This window comes from Grampus griseus (assembly GCF_964374135.1).
Source record: "Grampus griseus genome assembly, chromosome: 13".
Taxonomy (NCBI): Eukaryota; Metazoa; Chordata; class Mammalia; order Artiodactyla; family Delphinidae; genus Grampus; species Grampus griseus.
This window is the reverse complement of record NC_139007.1, coordinates 10,244,989-10,267,341: the sequence shown is the minus strand read 5'-3', so window position 1 is coordinate 10,267,341 and position 22,353 is coordinate 10,244,989. Positions and strand designations below refer to the sequence as shown.

The window sequence follows — 22,353 nt, the reverse complement described above, 5'->3', positions numbered from 1 at the left end:
ACACACACACACACACACACACACACACACACACACACACATACACTCACACACACTCTGAAGCACTCACCTTGTCACACCCTCGGGCTTGGCTGTGGTGCTAGCAGGAGAATCTTTCTATGTCTGGTCCTTCACCCAATGACCCACACAGCTCAGGGTCCCAGAGTCCTTGAAAATGTTCCTCTTTCCACACAGGGCTGCAGACTATGCAGTTACTGTCTTATACTGTTTAGCACTGTCTTGGGTAGAAAATAAAGAGCTAGTAGAAACCTATAGTGACTGGTCTCTGTTTCCCAGTATCTTGCAACTTCTGTCTCATTGAAGAGGAACACTTGGCCAAGAAAATGGGATCCTCCCTACTTGGGTCGGTGTCAAAACAACTTGGACTCAGGAAACTGTAGTTTTAGCCCTCACACCGACTTCAACGCTGTGACTTTGGGGGCATCATTTAATCTCTCAGAACCAATTTTTGGTTTCCTAACCTGAAACCAATTGGGTGAGGCAGTCAATTCTGAGTTGATAATAAATAAAGATAAATCACCTACACGATCTTCTCGGCCTCATAATTGAGAGAACTTTGTCAAGGGCGAAGCTCTGAGGGTAGCTCTCTGCAGCATTTTGTGTGGGAAGAAAACCCCACCGTCCCCTCTTTCCTCATGTCCTATTCTGAGTGAGAGAACTCCATCAGCCTTCTCAGTGGCAACGAACAAGGACTCTGGTGCGGAGGGAGGGCTAGTCCTATGACCCTGACATTCAAATTCCTGCTTTCAGTGACTCATCTATGAAGGTTACCACTTCCACACGGCCTCACAGGGAGGCATGGCTCTCACCTGAAGGTTTAACTCTTCCTTAAATTCCCTTCAACTGAAATAAGGCCAAAATGTTTATAAACCACTAATATCTAAGAGAGAACAGGAGGAGAATAAATGGGCAACTAGATACTCCAGTTTATGTGGTATAATTCACGCATCTTCAGCCCCCTCCCTGCCTCCCAGCCTTCCCCTCAAGCATGTCCAAACACCCCCAAGTCCAGCCCAGGAGAACACTACCCAAAGAAAGGCAGGAGCTCCCTCTTGCACCTCCTGATTTCTGTCTTGCTGTCTGAGGACCCACAACTTGCCCAGATTACGGCCCAGGGGATGACTGCCACCTTTGAGGAGACGCAACCCTCCTCTAGGACTTTCCTCACCAGGAAAATTGTCTCAGAGACAAGCATGCACTTTAGGGAAAGGAAGAAGAGAGGGGGTGGTCCCCGTAGAGGGAAGGTCCCTCCATTACCATATCAGACCCAGTAATGCACTTCCCTATTAGACAATCCTCCCAGACGAGGATTCTCATAAGACATTTTTATACAGATAAGCTAGTCCAGAACAAAGAAGAGCATGGTGGGGTCTGGTGCTCTAAGCAAAGACAGGCTTTGAGAAGCCCACCAGGCAACCAAACCTCCACTAGCAAGTCCATTTTGCTGTCTTTTCAGCTATATTTGTTCTTCTCCAACGGTGATTATAAAAGAAGAAACATTGAAAGGAAAAAATATACTTCAAGCACAAAGCAAAACTAGGCAGGAAAAGATCGTAATAAATATACGTTAGAGGATTAATGGAGACCCTTTCATTCCATTAGGAGATTAAAATTCCACAGATTCTAGGTCAAGCTTTACTTACGGTAACAGTATCTCTTTCTGAACTGTCTAAAGGCTAATGAGCTCTCAGCTTTTGAAAATCAGGATTTACTTTTATAAAATCAAAAAGGAGCTCCCAGTCTGGATATGCTTTTTACTCTAAAAACAAAAAATTTTTCTGCATAAATTATGTACATACCAAAATAAGCATACTTCTATGGTAATAGAAGTAAGAAGAATATTTTAATACCTTTATTATCTGTTTGCACAGAAAGGAGAAAAAGCTCTCAGATCTCATTTCATTTGCAGTACATAAAAAGAATTTTTTAATTGGGCAGCAATTTGGGGGAGGTTTCCCTTTGCTCCGATCCTCTTCTGCCCCCTAGTGGCAGCATATTTTATGTAAATTTTTTCCAGCTTTATGGAGGCACTGATAAATACAAACTGCGTGTATCTGAGGCAGCGGTCCCCAAACTTTTGGGCACCAGGGACAGGTTTCGTGGAAGACAATTTTTCCGCGGATGGGATGGTCCAGGGGGAGCGGTGGATGAAGCTTCACTCCCTCACCTGCTGTTCATCGCCCGCTGTGTGGCCCGGTTCCTAACAGGTCACGGACCAGTACCGGTCCTCAGTCCCAGGGGTTGGGGACCCCTGATTTAAGGTGTGCATTCTGATGATTTGATATATGTATACATTGTGAAGTAATTACCATAGCCAACTTATTATAGTTACCTTCTTTTTTGGGGGGTGGTGGGAACACAAGATCTACTGTCTTAGCAAACATCAAGTATACAGTACAATATTAACTATAGTCACCATGCTGTATATTAGATTCCCAGAAATTATTTATCTTACAACTGAAAGGTTGTACCCTTTGACTCACATCTCCCCATTTTCCCAACCCCCAGCCCCTGGAAACCACTGTTCCACTCTCTGGTGCTATGAGTTTTGGGGGGATTCTTTGTTTTTGTTTTGTTTTGTTTTTTGCCTTTAGGAATATTTGGTTATATTTCCACCATTAGAGTCACTCTATTGTATTTTATGCCTATTATAAACCTTACCATCAACTTGACAAACACATTTGACTGTGTGATAAACTGCATGGTTATTTCAGAATTTAAATACTGTGTTTTAACCTACAACAGCTCTACCCAAAATACTTTCCCTGGAAAACCACCAGAGAGAAATATTCTATGAAAAGGACATTAATGTGCTGGTCTAAAAGTTTGGAAAGTAAAGAATATCATGTCCTTCTTCTAGCATTCAAAATATGCATTACCATGTTAAAGACCCATTCCACAGTAGTGACAGTTTTTGTGATTTTCTAAACTTTGCCATCGAACACTTTTTTCACATTAGACCTGCTGGCATTCTGTAAATTCACCTTGGGAAGTGTTGGCACGTAGGCATTTTTCCCAACCCATTGTTTTCTCCTGAGAATGGCTAAAAATTTCCTTCCTTGTTATTCTTCTTCCTTTATCACACTTATTATTCCCCATCATACTGACTTCAGTTATTTCATCTGATTATATCAGGTTGGCAAGGCGATGTACCCTCCAACCTAAGACTCCAGCAGGCTCTCAAGACCAAATCTTGGAACACTGTTCAGCAGTAAGAGGGAATGAACATTGATACACATGACAACTTGGATGGTCTTAAGGGCATTATGCTGAATGGAAAAAAGAAACCTCAAAAGGCCACACACGGTATGATTCCATTTGTATTACACTCTCAAGATGCCAATTATAGAGATAGTTGCCAGGAATTAAGGGAGGAGAAAAAGGCTGTCACAGTAAAGCAGTGGGGAGAGTTCCTTCGTGGTGATGAAAGGGACTTGTATTTTGATTATAATAATGGTTATTCAGTTCTACATGTCTTAGTCCCTTTGGGCTGCTCTAACGAAATACCACTGATTGGGTGGCTTATAAGCAGCAAACATTTATTTTTCATAGTTCTGGAGGCTGGGAAGTCCAAGATCAAGGCACCCGTAGATTTGGTGGCTGGTAAGAGCCTGCTTCCTGGTTCACAGATGGCAGGTTTTTCTCTGTAACTTCACAGGGGGGATGAGGGTAAGGGAGCTCTCTCGGACTTCTGAGATAAGGGCACTAATCCCATTCATAAGGGCTCTGTCCTCCAGTCTAATCACCTCCCACAGGTCCCACCTCCAAATACCTTGGGGGTTAGGTTTCATCACAGGAATCCTGCGGGGACAAATTCAGACCATATACGTGCGATAAGATGTCCTAGAATTATACACAAAGACATATAACAAAATGAATGCATGTGAAACGATCATGAAAACAAAGTCTGTACCCTAGTTAATTGTGTCGTGCCCATCAGCATTCTGGCTTCCAAAGTGCACTACAGTCACTTAAGATGTTACTGCAGGGGAAGCAAGGGGAGGGGCATATAGGACCTCTGTGTACTATTTTACAACTTCTTGAGAGTCTATCATTATTTCAAAATTAAAAGGTTTTTTTCATCAAATCCTATGGTCCACACCAAGGAGTTTGCTATATGAATTCTGTAGGAGAGCAGAATATGACACCCCAAAATATGTCTCTTTGGCATATTAATTATTTTAAGCTGGTTATTTTCTAAGAAACAGTAAACATGGAGAAGACCCTGATAATGGAGTATAAGTTACCCTTTTGTAAGAAACGTTTACATTTATTTGTAAGGGTATCATCCTCTATACCAGAAAGAGGTGGATGACCAAATCTCTAGAAACGCTTATCAATGGAGAAAGCAACTGACTTAAATCTGCATAACAACTTTACCCTTGTTTACTGTGCTTTTCCTGGTCACCTCCCATAGCTGTCCCCACCCTCAACATCCTCTTTTTTTTTTTTTTTTTTTTGCGGTACACGGGCCTCTCACTGTTGTGGCCTCTCCCGTTGCGGAGCACAGGCTCCGGATGCGCAGGCTCAGCAGCCATGGCTCACGGGCCCAGCCGCTCCGCGGCATGTGGGATCTTCCCGGACCGGGGCACGAACCCACTTCCCCTGCATCGGAAGGCGGACTCTCAACCACTGCGCCACCAGGGAAGCCCTCAACATCCTCTTTTGTCTCTAGCTGAGGTTGGTATTTAAGGTGAGGGCTTCAGCAATTTTGGTGAGTTAGTGAGTTTTCCTGGGTCTCTCCCATGTACACATGCCATTAAGCTTTTGTTTCACTTTCTCCTATTAATCTGTTTCATGTCAATATCATTCTTAGACCAGACAGAAGAACCTAGAATGGTAGAGGGAAATTTCTTCCTCTCCAGCAATTCCTTTGGAGTTTTCTAAGTTCCTCTAGATTACAAACAAAAGCAAAAGCAAGAGCAGAGCATTGTATAGGAAAAATTAGGTAATGTTTTGTTATTCTTTGCATTGGCAGATTAGTTGAGGGTCATAACTATATGTTGTTTCTCTTCACTGAGAATTCAATGAGATAAAATCACCCAAGTGGAATACTTGACACACACACACACACACACACACACACACATACACACACTTTCTCTTTCTCCAGTCTTTCTTCTTTGTTTCAATAAATGCCTCTGCTTCATCTCCCAGATTGTTTTAATTTTTATTTTTTTATTGAAGTACAGTTGATTTACAATGTTTCAGGTGTACAACAAAGTGATTCAGATATATATATATGTAATATATATATATTTTTTCAGATTCTTTTCTGTCGTAGGTTATTACAAGATATTGAATAAATTTCCATGTGCTATACAGTAGCTCCTTGTTGTTTATCTATTTTGTATATAGTCGTGTGTATCTGTTAATCCCAAACTCCTAACTTACCTCCTCCATCCTAGTTTTTGACTCATCTTTTCCTCACTTCCCACATTTAATCTATTCTGAAGTCTTCCTGATAATGTCTCCAAAATACCTCAAGTCTGCATTTTAAAAATATACAGAGGGAGGGCTTCCCTGGTGACGCAGTGGTTGAGAGTCCGCCTGCCGATGCGGGGGACACGGGTTCGTGCCCCGGTCCGGGAGGATCCCACATGCCGCGGAGCGGCTGGGCCCGTGAGCCATGGCCGCTGAGCCTGCGCATCCAGAGCCTGTGCTCCGCAGCAGGAGAGGCCACAACAGTGAGCCATCAGGTCTTTTTCACGTGTTCTGCCAGTTAATGTCTCCCTCATCCTAAACTCATGCCGTTGTCTAAACTTCGAGAAGATTGAGATAACAAACGGGAATAAAAGCCAACTACCAATCAGAGCAGAGAATCTTCCAAAGTCCTCTCATCATTCCTCCACCCTGGGGACGTGACCTCAGAGCAGAACAGACGGAAGAGAGAAAGCTCTGACTGCCAGCTCATGGGAGACAAAGAGGAAGCTGAACGCAAAAGGAGAGATATAGTACTTGCTAATACCTGAGGGGGAGTCACTGACAGACAAAGTGGAGATGGTGGGAACGTCAGAATGGAGAACGGAGATGAAAGGCTGCAGAAGAAGAGGGAGAGGCCCTAAAGAGAGCCTCGGGGATCCAGCCACGAGTTGCTCCGCCAGCACAGGAAGTGTCCTCGTGGGGACAATGCAAAGTCTGGGAGGTGGTGCCTCTCCTTCCTGTACAGCCTGATGAGACAACGTAACTAGATCAAGGGGCACAATTCCCCCATATCTGAATCTCCATAATCTGGATTCGACACTGGTAATCTTGAATACATTGTTACTTGAACCTTCTTCGGGCCCCATTTTGAATCGCCTTAGAAGAAATGATGACCAAGCAGGAGCAGAAAGGAGAAGAGAACCCATCCATCCCAGCCAAGCACTCCCTCCAGTCCACTGTGAGCATCAGAAATGATATCAGAGCAGGCTGTGGGCTTCAGAGGGACCCACCCAGAGGCAACAACTCGGCTGGAGAATCCTCTTCCTTCCTACCCAAAGTTATGCATGTAAATACAGCCAAAGCTATCCACTGACACATACAGACATAGAGTCACAACCATAACTTATTAAGCACCTCATACATACCAGATATTGCAAAACCTGCCCGAGATCACACTCTCGGTACAGGTGCTGGGGTCTCTGGGAATGCAATACACAGCATCCTTCATCGTCATTTTGTGGGGACAAAAGTCAGCCAATGAAGGAACCAAAATATCCACTCTATCCCTGATGAAGTTCAAGTTGGAGGACACAGCTTGGGGCAAGAATCGAGTGGACTTGCCCAAGGAAGACCATTTCTGGCTGGACTTCCTGCCCCATCCCAGGCAGGACTGGGCCCTGCAAGACATGGTCAGCACAAGGGAACCAAGCAGGGTGTCCGTGTGGGACCCCAGATGGAGAAGCAGTGGGCTGCATCCACTGTGGCCGGTGCACTCTTCCTAAAGTGACAGATCAGAAAGATCTCTGTCTCCTCTGGGGTGGAGTGAGTTTAGGGACAGAGAGAACCTGAGAACATCTAGGGAAAATTCCACCCCACAAACACCAGAGGGGAACAGAGTCTCCCCTCTGACAAGAGGCAAAGCCAAGACTGGAGCCCAGGTCTGCCTGGCACCAAAGCCCATGCTCTTAACCACTGTGTATCTATATCTGAATGTGTCTAACAAACTACTTCAGGGAGGGCTACCAGGAGTCCATTTGCTTGAAGATTTGGGGGAGATGAGAGAAAGAGATTGTGTATGAGTGGGAGGAGAGTATGGTGTCTGTACCTCACGGCGTGCAGCCCAGCCGCCTGGACTTACGTTTGAGCCAGAGAGTGAGAAAGACAGGCAGCTACAAGCAGACATTGAAAGAACAGCTTCTACTGAACATTCTGTGAGCTCAGCGCCACAAGCAGACCCTCTCTGTCCAAGGGACAAAGTATAGCACAGAGTCAGGGAGAAAAACTCCCCACTTCAGTGTGAAATGAGTGTAGCTTTGGAGCAATGAGGGCTCCAGAGAACACAGCTCCTCTTTGGTTCAGTGACAGAAGTGGCAGGGGCAATGGAAGCGTGCGGGGCACCAGGGCCGACACCACCATGCTCACAGCCCCTGAAGTGCAGAGAAGATGGCGACACCAGGTGTACCAGTTAGGAAGAAGTTGGCTGAACATAATAGAATTAACTTACTTTAAAACGTGTGGATTCGTTTTCTATTGCCGTGCAGCCAATTGCCATAAACTTAGTGGCTTCCGACAGCACACATTTGTTCTCAGCTTCTGGGGGTCAAGAGTCTGGGCACTTAGCAGGACTCACTGTCTAGTCTCACATGGCTATAATCAAAGTATCAGCTGGGGCTGCAATCTCTACTAAGGCTCAACTGGAGAAGGATCCACCTCTGTGTGCAGAACTCAGGTCCTTACAGCTCTAGGGGCTTCATTCTCTTGCTGGCTGGAGGCTGGAGGCTGCCCTCAGCTCCTAAGAGCTGCTCGCAGTTCCTTGGTGTCCGGCCCTCCCACCATCACAGCCCACAAGATGGCAGCTCACATCTTCAGAAAAGGCAGGAGAGACTCCAGCTAAAGGGGCACTACCGTCTCATAGACATCCTGTCGCCTTTGCCGTATTCTGTTGGCTTGAAGCAAGTCACAAGTCACATTCACACTAAAGGGCAGAAGATCCGCAGTGGCATGAAAACCACTACATCTTCCGGTGGTTCCCAGCCTGAAATGATCATCAGTCAGGGGGAGTTCAACAATCCAATTCAGAGCCTAATCCTACACCTACTGAATTAGGATTTCCTAGAAGACCAAGGTTTTTTGGTTAAACCAAGTCTTTTAGGGGAGTCTGATAATCATTCAAGTTTGGAAACTACTGGTATAGACATTTTCAAAAACATAGTTACTACATCTTTCCCCAGTCTCCAACCTAAGTTTCCTAGGGTTGAGATAACAGATTTATTTGTTAATCTCAATATCTGCCCAGTGATTCCAATGACTTTTTGTTTAAGGATGTCATTAAATTAATCATATTAAATTAATTGACATTACCAGGTGATGTAGAGGTGCCCAGCATCATTTAGCCAAGGAGTTTCACAACCTCGGAACTATTGATATGTTGCCCCTGTTGATACTTGGCCTTTGCTGTGGATGTGCACCGTAGGATGTCTAGCAGAATCCTTGGTCTCTACCCACTAGATGCCAGTAGCACTACCTCCAGTTGTGACAACGAGAGCTACCTCCAATCACTGCCAAGTGTCACCCGGGGTCAAAATCAACCCCAACTGAGAACCACCATACTACCCTTAACATTTCACAGAAGCTCAGAAAGTTCATGGCAGGAAAAGTGTTAGTAGAAAATCAAGAAAAGTGTTAGTAGAAAATCAAGAAAATATACCTGAAAGGTTAGGCTGTGGTTACAAGAGTCCATGCCTCCATTCTCCTGGGTACACAAACTGTGCATTCTATATTTCTGTACAATTTCCAGAAGTTGAGTGGGCCCCTCACCTTACATTTTTCATTTGTGTATCATTTACCTCTCCACCAGCCCCACTCCAACACCAAACACAAAGAATGAGGAAGGAGGGACTTCCCTGGTGGTCCAGTGGTTAAGACTCTGCGCTGCCAATGCAGGGGGCGCAGGTTCAATCCCTGGTCAGGGAACTAAGATCCCACATGCCACGTGGCCAAAAGATAAAAATAATAATAATAATAGGGGAAATAATAGGTGTGGCGTATATGGAAACTCTGTAGTGTTTTCACAACATTTCTGTAAATCTAAATCTATTCTGAAATTTAAAGCTTCTTTAGAAACCACAAAAGTGAGGCAGCGGCTGGTGGTCAAGCTTCTCTCCTCTCACTCATGTCAAACTTTTTAACACAATAATCCCCCTCAAACCTACCCTCAGACATCCCATGCCTCACCATTAAATAGGTTTAGGTAAAGGAGATGTGCTACAGATGTGATTTAAGCTAAAATAAAAACAACACTGGTAGTAATAGATGGAAATTTTCATTTTTATTGATAAACCATGATTTCCTATTGAATAGATCATCAAGTACAATTAAAAACAACACTTTAACATTTAAAATTTAAACATTCAGAATCACCCTGGTTCAATATACAAAGCTTTAGTTTCTGGGAAAATGATGTTTTATTTCAACAGTATCCTTCTTATATGCAAAACAGCTTCTCAAAATAGAAGATTTGTGAATAAAATCTTATAAAGCTTCCTGTGTACAAAAGAAATCAACTCTACTGTATCAACTGCACCTTAGTAAAAGTCCAAAACATAAAGGCTTGAAGGACCAGAACAGAGCCACATTCTATTAAATCTATCAAAGACAAATCTTAATGATCTATAAATGGAACATGGAACTATCCTATACCACGGATTCAATACCCTGGCAGAAGAGTGGTAAACCGTGGCCTCGTGACAACATGGACAGAATTACTCTTAAATATGTAGTAACATATATATCAATATCATCCCTATTACAAAGACACACACATACCAATGCGTAAGTGTCCTGTGAAGTGCGAAACTCGGAAATAATCTAGGAAATATGTTTTCCTGTATTACAACCACTGAAATGAAATGGCAACATTTTAGTGAATGATGCAATGTGGCACTGTCTTTTGATGAGGCACATGAAAACACAACTCAATGGCTAGAAATAGTTTCGAAACAAGCCTACTCACAACCGATATATACTTAATTAAAAATGTATATTTACTGTTTAGTTTCCTAAAGAAAGTAGTATAACGGTTCTTTATTCAAAGTAGTGATAAAAAAAAATTGTACCTCAAATTACTCCCAATGCAACTTAGGACATTTAACATTAACACGAATATCATTTGAATAGATGATAGGAAATTTTTAAGTTCTTAAAGGTGCTATGCTTTACTGGAACTTGAAAAAAAAATCAGAATATTCTTCTGTCTTACAGAAGCCTCTACTGAGAGTGCATAAAGTCCTGAATCTTATCCAAGAGTGAGTCCACTTACTGTGTCTCAGATTTTAAAAGTGCAAGTAAATGATGCAGCCAAGAAGATGTAATGGCACCTGGACCCACGGGAGCCACTTGATGAACACCAACTTAAGTACTGTCCTTATATTAAGGAACCTTGTCCAGGAGGTATTTACAACATATTTTTATAGAAAACAGTATTAAACTTCAATCAAGCAAATTAGAAAAAGTGAGGCTGTTAAAAAGAACTCCAGATTACATGCTGGAGGGCTAATAATGGCTCCTTTAAAGAATGACGAAGAAACATCATAGCTCCAATTGTCATAGGACAGCCAGAAATGCTGAATGATATCAAATTGAATTATATCAAAATAATTGAATTGTATCAAAATAAAGATAATTAGCATTATATTGCCAGAATATTTATAACTAAATTTAACATAAAAAGAAATTACAGTCAAATACAACTTTAAAAAAAAATAATGACACCCAGACCCAAAAATAATGGGAGCAGGGAGAATTACGCTATGTACAATTCTGAAAATTCCCACGTGTGGAATACAGCATTGCATATATAAGTAACAAACTGCTAGGCAATAAGCATATATCTGGATTTTATATTAACACAATGCTCCACAGATTAGAATATAGCCAAAAATACTAGACCAAAGATGTTATTGTTAGAATATTTTAAAAAACATAAAGTATAATAGGACCACACAATAAAAGGAAGCATTTCATTGACCCAGCGTATTTTAATGGGCTTTAACTTCTTTTTTAGAATTACAACTGAAGGCAATAAGATGGTGAAACCAAATATAATAGCGTTGCTCTGTCCTTGAATGACGTGGCTACTAGTCATTCCTAAAGTTCCGTGTCTGGAATCCTTGGCCAGTCAAAACTAGAAGTCACACATGCTGGTGTCTTAATGAGGTTCCCACTCAGTGGAAAAGAAGTGGGGACTTTAAATTAGTTCATATCAGAAAGTGAAATTGATGGCATTCTAAAGGGAAAGTTTCAACATCAGCAAACTTAAAGGTAAAAAGAGATTTTTAGTATTATTACTCATAGCATGTGAAGAAAAAAAGTCCATACTGTCAATTATTACTACTATGTGTCCTCCTTTCCCCCTAATGCCTGTGGCTTTTTGGTCCCTTTTAATCCAAGCGCACTGCTGCAGCAGAGCCAGCGCTCTGAGAGGCGTGACAGAGGAAGACGCCCGCGTCCGCAATGCCCCATGCACCTCCAGCTGCGCTGACCCTCTCCCCCTTCCTTCTTCTCTTCTTCCTCAATCCCTTCCTTCTCCTCTCTTTTAATACATTTATAATAAAGAGAGATGTATTACAATATGAGTTACAAGGTGAATTTTTAATCTGAAATAATTCACAAAAACTATTAGAGTTCTAGTTTTTAAATGAGGAAATATGGTTTAAAAAAGCTACAAACATGGTTTAAAAAAGCTACAAACTGTCTTCCAATGGCTTTCCATTCTGGTGTTTCCTAAAATACTACACTAGAAGTCCGGTATGAACAGAATATAAGCTACGGAATATAAACTATTTACGGTTAGTCTGAGGCTCTCTGGGCAGCGAGGGGGTATCCTTTGCCAACACACTCCTCCAACTTTGTTCTCAGATACTTTCATCTCCAAACAAGTCCTAAGCATATAAAAGCCGAAACCCCGCACAGGAAAGCCCAAACCCAAGTGCCTTTTTCAGATCGGATTGTTTCAAAGGTGTAACACAACGAAAAACTTTTCCCCACTTGAAAGTAAATACAAGAAAATTACGTGCTTGATATTCAACTGCTCTCTCTCCAGAGATCACCCTCTGAGGATCTATTTTCTACATGTAGGTTTCAAGCTTTAAAAACCTGAATGTTAGTCATTCCTACCTTTGTGTCCAAAATGTCCATAAGCATTCCGTGAACATTTAAGTAATTTAAGTTTACTAAAATAAAAACTTTTTAAACTTTTTAAAATTTACTTTAAAATATATTATTTGCATATTTTATTTTTGGATTTATTTTTAAACAGTTGAAAATACTGCAATGCAGCGTCTTTGGAGCCCATGACGATTACGTTTCTACATCCCCTTGAGAGAAATGCCGAGTTCAGGAGTGAAATTAAACCAATTTTTAGATTTAGTAAAAAAATCTTTAAATTTTTTGGATATATCTAAAATATTTCAATGTATTTCAAATGAAAAGAAGAAAGGAAGAAGGGAAGGGAAGGCAGGATGAAACAAAGGTGAGAAAAGAGGAAAAACAGGGAAGGGGGAAGGAAGGAATCTTTCCTTAAAATTTCACCCAGATAAATGAATATTATCCTTCCGAATATAGGGTAACCCATGACACAGGGGCTCAAAATTCAAGAATCTTCTATAAGGTTCAGAGCAAGCGTTAGATGGCACTGGACAGCTGGTGGTCTGACACTCAGACACCTGAATCTAGAAGGTTCCACAGGACCCTGGCCAACACCGTACAGTACTTCACATCTCTCTGATCCCCGTCAAACCCCAGCTTCTTTCCCAGACCATGGGGAGGTCCAGTCTGCTACCTCTCATACAGGATTTTGTTGTGCCCCTGGCTTAGCATCCCCCACGACTCACATGTGCCTCCTGGTCTAGGATCTTCTGGTCCAAGTCACGTAAGGCACGTGCTGCAATGCCCTCTGACCCCCAGCCTGAACAGAGCCCACATGTGGGGCTGAGGACGCAGAGGAGGGCACCTGGGGCCCCCCTGGTTACTTCCCAGCAATCTCAACCTCTGAGCCGCCGGAAGCACAGTGAAGCCAGTCTCTCTCTGCTTCTCTCCAGAGGGAAAACAGAGGAAGAGTAAGGGCTGGGGTGTGTGACTACATCTGGAGTGAAACAACATCATTTCCCTTTAAAAGAAAAAAAATCACCACCTCCATCCTAAAGAAAGAAGTTATATCTGATTAAGAAGGATGTACTGAGACCACTGGGATGGGTGGTGTAGGCGGAGGGTTAGGGTGGAAACAGAAGGGACAGAACAAGCTCCTCCCACAGGTTTGTTTCCTCCCAGTTCCCAGGAAATCCGTCGTTAATACTAAAGCAGACACTGATGTATAGCAGTGCTTAAGAACCCAGGCTCATTTCCTCTAGAAAATGAGAAGAATCATCTAAAATAACACATTTATTCTGGAGAAAATAACACCTCCCAAAGAATCCTAAAAGATTTTAAGAGGGGGAAATAAAAGAATACAGCTGCAATAGTTCTGATTTTTTGTTCCACACAGAAGTCAGGGGAAGAACTCTATGCAGCTACACAGACAAGGACCAGTTGTACACCCCCATCCCATCTCATAAAAAGAAAAACATTGATTTTCAAAATAGAGGCGATATTTGCTTATGAAAACAAGACAATCACATGTGACTTCTAGAAATGAAAGTGTTACGCGGAGTCTTTAAAGAAATAAATCATAGCCAACACTGCAAAGAGAACAGAAGCATGAAGCAGACAAGGAGGCAGGCGTTAGGGTGAGAAAGGGAGGCCGAGGCCACGCTGTCACAGGGGCCGCAGGCATGTGCGTCCCCACAGAGGTCACAGGAGGACAGCTGTGCTCTGGAGTTGTAGCTTCTCACCGCTTGCCGCCCTGTTCAAAGAAGCAGATGTTGGTTTACATGCCTCCTTTGTTTAGAAGCATTTACTTTGCCAAAACTTAAGAGCATTTCGATACACTTTTCTGAGTTTTCCGTTCTTCACATAATTTTATTTTTCTTTACAAGAAACAACTGAAATACTCAAGAGGGGCCCAAACTACCAAGTCCAAGAGAGAAACAATGCTTTGAGTCCAGTTTCTGTACCTCCAGCAGCTGGCCAGCATTAAAAGAGAGAAAATAGACCACAGCTGCATGCCGCAGTTCAACCGCAACCTGAAACTCTTCCTGGAACAGGAAAGACTGTAAATTGAGGATGTTTTAACCTCCTTGAGAGTTTATTTTAGGGTGACATTTTCTATGCATTCAAGTAAGGTTCTACTCATTGGAACTACTGAAGAGAAATATTTACCATGGACTTCATTTAAAAATGCAAAAGTATGAAGAGAACTCTACCTGTGTGATGCCTTGTTTCAGTGTTTTAAAACGTTAAGCACATAGTCTCTAAAGCTATTCAACCTGGGTAAATTTTATAGTACAAGCTAACATTTTTAAAAAACTATATAAAGCACCAACAGCACTACAGTAACCTTACTATAAAGCATAAATGATTTTTATTTTTACAATTTTTAAAAATTGTAAAAACTTTGTAAAAAATACAATTGTATTTTTTTACAAAAAACTGTAAAAAATACAATTTCTATTTTCAAATTTCTTCACAATTTTTCATTGACTTTTTTAATATTTTAAGTACGTTTTCTAACTCTAGGGTTCTTCAAAATGGGTTGGTTGGTTTATTCTGACCTTTCCCATGTTTTCATTTTAAATGCACCCCCTCACACATAAGTTGTCTTCCACAAAAAAATCTCAGAGACTGAATCTTTTTTGCTTTTCAAATGTTTAAAATGTTCTCCATACACCTAAGAAACATCAATTGGAGAATGTTTCAACAACCATGTAACGAAGCTGGATAACTAGGTACTGTCACTGAGTCTCCACAGTGGATCTTATCCTTCCACCAGAAAGAAAGTGCTGCATCAGTGTGTCCCCAAAATGTCCCACAAGAGCTGGGGGTGAACTCCAACAGGAGGCAAAAGATAAGAGCAACTGGCTTGTTGACTTAGAAGGAGAGAGAGCTGGTGCTACCGTCGTCTTGCATGAATACTCCACCAAACACTCCCAACCACGAGGACACGTTCCGCATACTTTAAGGTGTAATTATCTACAACTACCTAGGACATGAAAATGTTCATGATTCTCATGTGTTCTAATGATTCTGAGCCCCAGGAGTGCTTATTCAGGATGGATGTGATGACAAGCAGAAACATTAGCCTGAAGATCACACACCGACCAAAAGTCACTCTGTGATTGAACAGAGATTCATCCTGATCAACTTAGATGATCTCCAGACTAGATCTCTACTTTCACATCCTAAATTTCTAACATTTTATAAAGTAAAAAATTACCAGTAAAGTCAAAGGAGTTCAAGTTATTTTCCAAACAGACTATAGTTTTCTTGAAATGATAAAAAAATCTGTTACAATAAATAAATTTTAGCAAAACAAGACTCCCTCAGTGAAGAAACAGCTAAACGCAACAGGCCCATCCACTGCAGACGCTGTTCATGTTCTCTCCTGAAGAAGCCCTGTTTTAAAACCAGAACCCGATAGAGTGGGTGCTTGGAATAGGAGCAGAACCTTGGAAATTGAACATAAATGGACTCTCTGGGCCACTTTTTCTTTGTAAAGTTTGTAGCTGGGAGTTAAAAACCTAAAACATTATGAGCAAAAACATCACTTTTTAATATATGCTAAATGCTATCATGTGATTATTCTTTTGTAAATTATCAATTGTCTTTGTTTAAACGTAAAGCTCACCTTCTGCCCTGCCACCTCTTTCACTACCCCAAACAACACCCACCCCCCACAAAGCCAATCCAGCGGACAACCGCTCTGAATGAAGGAATGAATGAGTGAGTGAATGAATGAATGAATGCCTGGCGTAACTCCCAAAGTCTCACGAACCCCAGGACACACTTACTTGGTTCATAGTAATCCATTATGGACACTGAAGCATCTTGTGTATTGGACACTCTAAAGTTTCTCACAGAAGGAATATCAACACAGAACTGGGTTTCATTTACCTTGAGAAATACAAAAGCCTTTTAAAGGTGTGGCAAATTATGTGTTCAAGAGAAAGTAAAAGACATTTCTATCTCTTATCCTTTTATCAAACAGCTATAGAAATGAACACTTAGGGAGCATTTCTACACACCCGGTAGTGGGGTAAGCACTGGTACTGGGGTAATAGAAATTACATCATTTATCTTGTAAAACAGTCCTTGCATGATCGGTATTGTTCTTACTTCCATTTTACTGAAATGGATACTGAGAATTAGAGTGGTTAAGTAAGCAGGAGCCCAGAAGTGCGTTCCCTGGCCCTGGTGCTTCACCAAAATCCCCCGTCTCAGCTTTGCACCCCATCCTGGTTGCTGCTACTGACTCACACCAGCCCCCTTCTCTGGAGAATCACCCTCAGCTCACGGGAGTCACCTCATCCAGTAAGTGAAGTAACCTCAGAGTGGGAGGTGTGGCCTACAACCAATAACTGACTGATATGGGCACACAAGGCCAGCCTCCTTGCCTCCAGGGGTACAAAAGGCCAGCCTCCTTGCCTCCAGGAAGGACACTTAATGCCAATTTGGCAAATAATCCTGGTTAAGGAATCTGAAATTGATAAATTCCTTTAAACATTCCATTACATACCAATTAGCGTAAGTGAAAAGACAAATTAGTCAGTCAAAATGTAATGGACACTCCAAACCTAATTACATTATTTTAAAAAACCTCAAATGTATTTTTCAAACCCCAAATTAGGCCCATGGCTATCAAACAGTATTTAATATATGAAAATCACTGAACAGCAAAAGAATCCAGAAACTTTGAATTCGTTTTAACAGCTTTTTAACCAAAGTGGTTTTTGAAGGCTTAAAACAAAAAGAACATTAAGGAACTAGATTTTTCAAAGTAGGTTCACTGCTGAAACAATATGATTGATTCACACTTGGCAAAACTGGAATAAGAAACATACCTATTCCCCCCATGTAACATGAAATCCTAAGAACACTTAGAATTCAATTTTGATTCCACATATGAATTTCATATAGATGTCAGAAGAATAAACTTACGTGCCAGCAGTTTTGAGACATAACAAGTAGAGTCTTAAATTCCACACTAACCTTCCTCTCACATATTTTATGCACCTTATTCCTGGATTAGTAGCTTTCACACAGTAATGGGAAGAGTACATGAAAATTACATAATAATTTTGTGTAAGGACCAAACCTCTGAGAATATTCTATGATTTAAGCACCTAACTTTTCAATGCAGGAATATTAACCCCTTTGGGATATATTAAAAGTCTTTTTTTTTATGAAAGCATTTTAAAACATGTAATTAAAGCTTTCACCGTCAGCATTTTTTTTTCATCAGCAGCATTTACACAAATACGTTTAGCAATTCCCTGAAGCAAAGGAGTTCTCCAGTTGGCATCTGGACTGCATTTTGGAAATTATATCACAGCAATTTCTCTTTGTTGAACATCTGGTATGAAATAATAATTTTGTTATCAAGACTTTCATCAGGCTCACCATTTAATAGTAATTCTCCTTAAACTAGTTTTATAATAATGTCTTTTTAGTGAGGACAACAGATAGTTGCCATGTGAAAGTTGTTCAGGGACACAAAAAGCCAAAATAATGACATAAAGAAAACGTTTAAAGGAAAGGTAATTTTGAACACAATAAATAGTGGCTTTGTCAATGGTTACCAATGTGAAACTTAGGTTTTACTACTTACAGAGTCTAAGTAGAGGTTGAGTTTTCCATGGTCGTGTTCTACTTTTTTCACGGTCTCACTCAGGGAAATGGCATCTGAGGACACGGTAAACCCACTGAGGAGGTTAATTTCCATAAGGGCCATGCCACTTCTACCTGGGCCCAGAAACCTAAATCAGAGAGGAGCGGATAGAAGAGAACCCTTTAGGAAAAACCTGAAGCTGTTGGCAAACTATCTTCATATAAATATTAAAACCGCCAAGTGTTATTCAAATATTTACCGTTTCCTTGAAATAAAAAATGACTACAGAAAACCGTAAAAAGGTAATCCTTTCCTTACAGGTCTGAAATTCTTATAACTTTCAACCACATGAGGAATAGAACAACGGGTCCATTTGTCAGTCAGCATGTGATGCCTGCAATGCAGCAGACTTGGGCCCCTGGGCTTAAGGAAGGCAAACGTTGCCCCTTCGGTGGGCAAATCTGTTTTCTGGCGGCTGATACCAAACGACATTGCATTTTTCATTTTCCCAAAAGCTGATGGCACTAAGCTCTCCAACTCAAAGCTAGGAACCGAAAAAGAGGCATCACTTGACCACTTAGCAGGAGACAGCGGCCAAGTCATCGACAGCCTCTTCTTCATCGGGTTTTAGAACAAAGAAGACCCGTAGGCAAGGTCCTTCCCTTTCTTCTCCCGCATACTTGGAGCACATGTTGTGTTTGCTTTAGCCTCCTCGGGAGAATGACAGGCCTTGGAAAGCTTTATCACGCTGCTCGTGCTTTAACCCTGTTGCACACGTCGTGACTATCAAAGCATCTGGGCACCAACAACATTTTGCCTCCTTTAAAATAATTATTTTTCTAAAATCAATAGATGGCAAGAGCTGTTTGTTTGGATCTGAAACAGCCCAATGTCATTATGGAAAGGAGTGTGTCTCCAACATGAAAGTCTCTTAGCATCGTCCAGTTGGTTCCTATTGTCCTTTAAATGGCAAAAGCAAGAAGGGCGCGTAGAGAATCTTGCTTTTTTTTTGGGGGGGGGGGGTGTTACGCGGGCCTCTCACTGTTGTGGTCTCTCCCGCTGCGGAGCACAGGCTCCGGACGCGCAGGCTCAGCGGCCATGGCTCACGGGCCCAGCCGCTCCGCGGCACGTGGGATCCTCCCGGACTGGAGCACGAACCCGCGTCCCCTGCATCGGCAGGCGGACTCTCAACCACTGCGCCACCAGGGAAGCCCAAAATCTTGCTTTTTAAAGTAGCAAACTGATGCCTGCCAAACGCGATTGAAAAGCCACACAGTACAAGTGCTGACTGCAGTGGGGTCGGTGATCCCAGGCAGCTGAAACCATCTGCTGGTGAGGTACTCAGCCAGAAGAGATGCTGTTGAAAACCAATATGGGCATTAAAACTAGAGGGGTTTTAGAGATGAGAAAAACAGCCCACCTGCTTAGATATGATGACTTTAGTGCCTCATCAGAAGTGCTTTGGTTGACCTGGTCTTTCCACCAGCCAGGGGCAGAATTTGTTAAATTACTAGGCCACAGAGAAACCTTTTCTGAGGTGAGTAAGGGCTTGGACCCTACTGATGAGAACAGAGTACCTGAAACACCAGCTATTCTTTTTATAAAGTGCCACTGAAAGAATTCATTTAAAATGTAGTTTGTATTTCATAGCAGATTCTTCTCAGAAAACTAGTAGCAACATCGAAATCCTTTTTATATAATGCCCCCAACCCTGACATTAAAACACTTCCCTTCTCCAGGTCCTTCAAAAAAAGAAAGAAAGAAAAAGATATAGATGTCCTCTACCTAGCAAAGTCTATTGCCTGTCTGATTCCCTGATGCTGGATTAAGATTTGGAATCTTGCATCTTTACATGAGCCCCTATAAACAGTGAAACCCCATTATGGTCTGAATCTCAGTTTCACCTCATTTTCCTCCTCTGTGTCTTTACCTGACCTCCCTAAGAGGTAAAATCCTTCTCATTGCTCCATAAGGCTATTCTTCTTTGCCCTTTTCAAAAGTAGAATTTTAGACTCGCTATAAGCAGCTCTTTGCAGGAAACCACCCTCACGAGGAAACCCCTTTTCCTGCCACATTAGCAAAGCTACATTGTAACTAACCTTAAACCAGGCGCCCCCGTGCTCTACTCATCTCCAGCCCAAGCACACATTTCAAATCTTTTGATCACATAATATACCTTGCCTAACCTGTTGGTTCTTTCTGTAGGTCAAAAAAGTAGAAATGAAGAATAAGTAATTAACAGATGACCAGATCTCTTCCCCAGCTTCCCCTTTAGTAATCTTATACACAAACTGTGTGAACAAGATAACATCTAAAGAAAGATCACAAGAAGTCCACAAGCCTGCAAACGGGGGCGGGGGGTGGGGGTGGGGGAATGGCAATGGCTCTGACTCCCCATCTCGATGATTAACTGAGATTACTCCCTTTTTTCCCTTTAAAAACTGTCACAGCTGGACTGAATCTTCAGAGTTGTTCTCAGGACATGAGTCCACCTTCTCCCCAGATTGCTGGCTTTTCTGATTAAAGCATCTTTCCTTTCTACCAACAACTGCCTCTCAGCTATTGACTTTCGAGCGGCAAGCAGCCAGACCTCAGTTCGGTAACAGTGTTTTCAGGATTTATTTTTATTAATTTCTGTCTCCTCTTCCAAATAGTAAGTTCTGTGAAGACAAGGTTGTGTCTTTCTGGCTAACCATTATATTCCAGATCCTGACACTGTGTCTGGCACATAATGGAGACTAAACCAATATTTACTGAGCGAATGAATGACTGAAGGAGTAAATGAGAAAAGCAGGGATAATGATAGCACTTACTTTATAGAGTAATTCTAAGGCTTAAATGAGACATGTGTGCAAGTCATTGATACAATGCCTGGTATGTAAGTTTGTGATAAATGTAGGTGGTGGTTGTTTAAATAATAATAACTTGATGTTGTTATTCTGGAGCAGAGCCCAGTTGCAATCTTAGTAAAGTATAACGGGAGTCCTACTTTCTTCTCAGCTGAAAAGGAAGCTACTGCAGAGATTCTGATATCCCCAAGCTGCTGGTTCAAAATGCCCAAACAGGTGAGGAAAGGGGCAAACACATTGACAATTTATACCAAAATCAGGAACAGGAAGGCCCTGGGACTTCCCTGGTGGTCCAGCAGGTAAGACTCCACACTCCCAATGCAGGGGGCCCAGGTTCAATCCCTGGTCGGGGAACTAGATCCCACATGCATGCCACGACTAAGAGTCTGCATGCCGCAACTAAGAAGTTCACATGCTGCAACCAAGAAGTCCGCATGCTGCAACTAAGAGCCCACATGCCTCAGAGAAGATCCCACATGCCGCAACTAAGACCTGGCGTGGCCAAAATAAATAAATAAATAATATTCTTAAAAATACTTTCCAAAAAACAAAAGGAACAAAAAGGCCCAAGATAGTAGGGATGGTAGCAGCAATGGAGGAGACTGGGTCCAGGCAATGGCTAAGAAGGTTGACCATCTGGAGAAACACCTACAGAGGACCTTGAGAGGATCTGGCAGCTCAGGGCCACATCAGTGACCTCCAGCCCAACAACAGCCCAAGGTCAACCAGATGCTACGGGATATTTAAAAAGGGCAGGCAGCAGCTCCCCGATATCAGTGCCTCTTGCAGTAACACCCTGCTGAACACCAAATCATGCAGAGCTAAGAGGGGAGATTGACAAGGAAGAAATTTTAGTCTCTTGATTCAAGACCTTTCTGAAGGACTTGCTCTCAAACTTATGTGTGCATTAGAATAAGCAAGAAAGCTGAAGGCGGCTTCACAGACCCTGAATCTACGAAGTCAGTAGTCTTGAAACGGATACCTTTTTCTTATGACTTAACAAGATCCTCAGATGCTCTGGACACAGAGCAAATTTAATAGTCACCTTATTAAGTACTCCCAGAAGCTGTTAAGTGCCTAATTATCCAATGCAAGGATCTTCTAAACTGGAATATTTTCACTGTGTCTAAGAAAAAAAACTATGCTCTTCATTGAACTTGCACACGCTTATGAAGTTTTGAGTTAAGTGCACAAAACTAATAAACGTTAAATATGAACCTGGAATAATTACTTAACAGAAAAATGACCAACAAAAAGAAATAATCAATTTTGCAGTGTTAAACATGATTCGTTAAAGTTTTTCTAAATTAAACCTGAGTTTTATTAAACTTTTATATTCAAACTTGTTATAAATACAAGGAAAACTTGTAAGTAATTTGGGCATGTTGAGAAATGCTTAAATACAATTAGCAGTATTTCTAGTTTGTAATCTGAAGTGTAATGCATAACTGAAATCTTTGTTAAATGTAACTCCTTACATTGATATAGTTCAATAACTATACAGAGTTCTATTGAATATAGTTAAATATATAAACAACCATATATATTTAATTAAATCTTCAAATCTATTTTTTTAAGGAG

The 22,353-nt window shown here is 41.6% G+C and overlaps 1 protein-coding gene across 2 annotated transcripts in view; it reads right to left on the bottom strand.

The window, feature by feature from the left end:
- CD109 (CD109 molecule) overlaps positions 1-22,353 on the bottom strand; it is a 180,585-nt gene that overhangs the window by 55,612 nt on the left and 102,620 nt on the right. Inside the window, exons 31-33 of one of the 2 annotated variants that reach the window (XM_082668520.1) lie at positions 17,924-18,071; positions 16,107-16,209; positions 9,511-14,062 (exon numbers count right to left, since the gene is read on the bottom strand). In XM_082668520.1, coding sequence (XP_082524646.1) covers positions 13,887-14,062; positions 16,107-16,209; positions 17,924-18,071 — 427 coding nt within the window. In that variant the 3' untranslated portion in view covers positions 9,511-13,886. Of the gene's footprint in view, positions 1-9,510; positions 14,063-16,106; positions 16,210-17,923; positions 18,072-22,353 lie in introns of those variants that run through there. The other variant, XM_082668521.1, reaches the window with a different exon arrangement.